At 32.7% G+C, this 4,679-nt stretch overlaps 1 protein-coding gene across 2 annotated transcripts in view; it reads right to left on the reverse strand.

Moving 5' to 3' along the window:
* LOC106875092 (WD repeat-containing protein 93) overlaps positions 1-4,679 on the reverse strand; it is a 104,255-nt gene that overhangs the window by 63,731 nt on the left and 35,845 nt on the right. For both annotated transcript variants that reach the window (XM_014923071.2, XM_014923069.2), the window contains exon 8: positions 2,311-2,369. In XM_014923071.2, coding sequence (XP_014778557.1) covers positions 2,311-2,369 — 59 coding nt within the window. The remainder of the gene's footprint in view (positions 1-2,310; positions 2,370-4,679) is intronic.

Consider the following 4,679-nt stretch of genomic DNA (forward strand, 5'->3'; position numbering starts at 1 on the left):
AGATATTTGTGTGTGTGTGTGTGTGTGTGTGCATGTTAATATATTTGGAAAACAAAAAAAAAACCCATTAGATTTGCATAAACAATACTTTCAGATATAGTTAGTGGTAATTAAATCTATTTATTCTTAAATATTCATTATTATTGATGAGAGTATGAATGATAGTATAGCTTAATTAGTTAATTAAGAATTATTTTCCAAGTTATTTAGTCATAACTGCTAATTTTAACAATTAATTACTAAATTTTTTAATTAATAGAGTTTATACTATTAATCATAGTTATTGTTTACTGTGTATCACATAACTATGATGGATTTAATCTGCTTACTGCATTCAGTAGCTGTATTTTAATAATAAGAGAATACTAAAGGATAATATTTGAGGAATATATTAATACTTACAAAATTATATCTATTAACTGATTAATATATACTTTATTTCATTCTAATATTAATTCTTATTTTAATTATAATTTTAATTTTTAAAAAAATGCTTACTTATATCTATTAGATAATCAATTTATAATTTCAGTAACTTTTTAATTCAAGTGAAATTTTTAAACACAAATTTGTTGGTGTGTACACAGGATAACCCTCCCTCACTCTTACTATTAAGAAGTTTATGTTTAGAAGTTAAAATTTGAAAAATTTCACCAATGCAAAGATCACAACAAATATTTCCAATTTCATAGGAATTGGCACGGCTTATGATTTCTCACTTTAGGTTACATATTTTATTTTTGTCCTTTAAGTCCCAAATAAATTTGCTTAGACTGGTATGAGGTGGTTTGTTTCTGTTTTTAAATGTGCATTCATGGTTGGCTATTCACTTTTTAATATAATTTTTCCTGGATCCTATGTAAAAATAGTTTTTACCCTCAGATTTCACTTTACATCTATACACTACATTTTTTGCTTGCAACAATTTTTAAGCAAACAGTTATCTTTAATTTTGAAATCACAATATATATTTTTATCTTTCTTTTTATTTTTTTTATAGAATTGCATTCAGTATTGTTATTGCTTACAGCATTAGTTTTTTGGTTAAGATGGGATAGAATGAGGGTTATTTCCCTTTGTACTTTAGAGGGTTTATTAGCACATTCATTATACTCAGAATCATTTATGGTATCCTGTACTGTAGCTGTACTAAAATTCGTTAACTTTTTATTGTTAAGTGATGATATAATCTGGGAAACATTAGTTGAGACAGAAAATCCAATACAGAGTTTACTGGGTTAATCATAATACTTACTTTCCTTAGTAAAGTGTTTTGAAAATAGTTTATAAAGAGATTTAACCAAGTTACTTTTAATTTGGTTATTGAATGGAATAATTAACCATATAAGATTGTGCTTATTAGAGGTTCCAATACAATTATCCAATTGCGAATCAATTTTACTTATATATAGGGTATGTCATTTAATTTCATTTTTATTTTCATGAATATCATTAGATGAATGAAGCAATAAATTGGTCTTCATATGTTGGATATCATTGTTATTTAATGTATATTTATTTTCATTTTTACCCTTATTTCTATTCTTTCTAAACTTTAAAAAATTCCCGTTACTATCTGTTATTCCTATCACTGTAGTGTATACTTGGTGCATAACCTCTGCGTATATCTTGCCCTACTGAGCGCTATGTTGTAATAGTTCATGTTTTTGTTGAAAAGTTTCTTGTCTGATGATAAATTTGAGATTCTTCTACATATATTGTAAGCCATAGAATTTGTGATAGATATAGGATGATTACTTCTGATATATGTTTAAGGTTGGTGTTAGGTTTATGGAATGTTTTATGGTTTCCAGTAACAAGGTTAAGGTTTACATCTAAGAACTTATGTTAATAAATAGATGTCTATTTATTGATTTTTCCATTTTCTTTTCTTATATATATATATATATATATATATATATATACATTATCCTCATCATCAATTAGAATCTGTTTTCCAAGCTGGTATGGGTTAGACAGTTTGAGTGAAACTAGCAAGTCAGAAAGCTGTACTAGGCTCCGGTCTTGTTTGGCTTGGTTTCTATGGCTGATTGCCCTTCCTTACACCAATCACACAAAGAGTGTAGTGTGTGCTTTTTACATGTCACCAGCAAAGGTGTTTTTCTTATATGCCACTAGCACTGGCCATGATATATATATTTATATATAAATATATATATATAAAACAATCCCTGTATGTGTTGTTGGTTGAATTGGTTATATTCTTCCTCCTCTACCTTCAAATTAATTACCTTTTGATAATGTAAAACAGAAAACAGGAAGCTTAACAAGAGATACACCATTACATACCATTATTACATCCAGATTCCAGTATAGGATCTGGTTGTATAAACTTGAAATTCTGAATCCTAGAAAATAAGAAATCAGAAAATGGAAATTAATAATGGCAGAATTGCAATAAATATATTGGTTTCAAATTTTGGCACAATGCCAGCAATTTCAGGGGATGGGATAAGTCAGTTACATTGATCCCAGTGCTCAACTGATATTTATTTCAGTTCTATATTTAAGAGATGAGGAATTATGTACATTATTTACATTCGACGGATATTTGTCCTCATCGTAACCACTACGTCATATGCCCGTGGGCATATGGCATAGTGGTTAAGAGAGCGGGCTACTAACCCCAAGATTCCAAGTTCAATTCCAAGCAGTGACCTGAAAAATAATAATAATAATAACAACATCGAAGAATACCTTAGGAATGAGAACCCAGGTTCGAAATTTCCCCCAAGACACCTGAAGAAAATGGAGTGTATATCAGCCGAAACGTGTTAACAACAAACAATATGAGGACAAATATCCGTCGAATGTAAATAATGTAAATAATGATATTTATTTTATTGACAATCCGAGAAGATGAACGGCAAAGTAGACTTCAGCAGAATTTGAACTCTGAATGTAAAGACAGAAGAAGTGCTGTTAGGCATTTTGCCCAGCATGCTAATGCTTCTGTCAGCTTGCTGCCTTAACTATTTAAGTTTAACTCAGATGTGATCCAGACTTATGTAAGCCAGGTACTCCATTATGACCATCCCATCTTTCTCACAAGTGCAGTGCAACAAGGACTACACTACTAATGTGTATTTCTTTTTTATTTCTATTACAATGGGGTGTGAACTGAGAAATATTTGACTTCTATATCAACAAGGATCTTATCTTGCAAGCTACTTGGTTATCTCACTTGTACTAAAAAGCCCCTAATGCACTCTGTGTAGCGGTTAGCATTAAGAAGGGCATCCAGCCATAGAAACCTTGTCAAAACAGACATTGGTGCTTGATGCAGTTCAATGACCAATCAGATCCTGTGAAACTTACCACAATATGACAGTATGGAATATGGATGCTAAATGATGATGATGACAATTTACCACATTGAATGACCACATGGAGGCTCCCTTTTTGGCACAACCTATATATTTATGAATTTGCATGGTTTACATGATTTATTTACCCACTTCAATCATTAGATTGTGGCAATGCTGGAGCAATGCCTTCAAGAATCTTAGCTCATCATATTGGCTTTGGCTCTTATTCTAATCATAAAATTATTTTTTGTGAGTGGATTTGGTAGACAGAAACAGAAACAAGCAGCAAGCTGGCAGAATCGTTAGCACGCCGGGCAAAACGTTTAGCGGTATTTCGTCTGCTGCTACATTCGGAGTTCAAATTCTGCCGAGGTCGACTTTGCCTTTCATTCTTTTGGGGTTGATTAAATAAGTACCAGTCATGCACTGGGGTCGATATAATTGAATTAATCTGTTTGTCTGTCCTTGTTTGTCTCCTCTGTGTGTAGCCCCTTCTGGGCAGTAAATAATAAGAAATAGGAAACTGAAACAAACCCACCGTATATGTGTGTATATGCATGTTGTACATATGTATTGCTGACTTAACAATGGGCTGCTAGAAGCACAAATATGCAAATTAAGCCATCTGGTTGCTTGCAATACTAACTTCAGGAAACCTGCCAGTCACCTAGTCACCTACCATTCTGGCAGACACACTAGCCAAATTCACTACATCCTCACCAGAAAAGGGAAAGATGGCTGCTTATAAATGCCAAAACCTTCCCAGGCGAAGAACGTACCCCTCAACATAGACTAGTAGTTAGTTAGCGACTTCAGGATTGGGGTTAAATGGATGCCTGGTAGATGACCAGCATGGAGGAGAAGGGTCTGGAAGCTTAAAGATCCTACAAATGGACAGAGATTTAGAGACATATTACTCGAAGCCTTTGACAAAATTGAAGGGGATAAAGCTTCACACAATATGGAAGACAACAGGAGCTTTCTATGGGACAACATACTGAGGGCTGCTGACCAGATCTGTGGATAGTGCAAAGTCCCCTTTCAACCCAAAATAACATGGTGGTGGAACAATGTTGTTGACAGGGCTATTTGAAAAAACAAACAGGCTTGGAAAGACTAGAAGAATGGTGGTATCAAGGAATTGTATCAGACTGCCAGAAGGGAAGCTAGGAGACAGGTTTATTTAGCCAGAGGGGAAGCAGATTAGAAAAAATTCAATTTCAATTTAAATATGTGCTAATTAATAGCCTAAGATAAACATGGTAGATGTTAAAATACCACATTATTTAAGTTTGTTACTTTTTAAAATATTTAAAAGTGCGAGTAGAACAGTGTACACACAAAACTCTA

The sequence above is a fragment of the Octopus bimaculoides genome, chromosome 3, assembly GCF_001194135.2.
Source record: "Octopus bimaculoides isolate UCB-OBI-ISO-001 chromosome 3, ASM119413v2, whole genome shotgun sequence".
Taxonomy (NCBI): domain Eukaryota; kingdom Metazoa; phylum Mollusca; class Cephalopoda; order Octopoda; family Octopodidae; genus Octopus; species Octopus bimaculoides.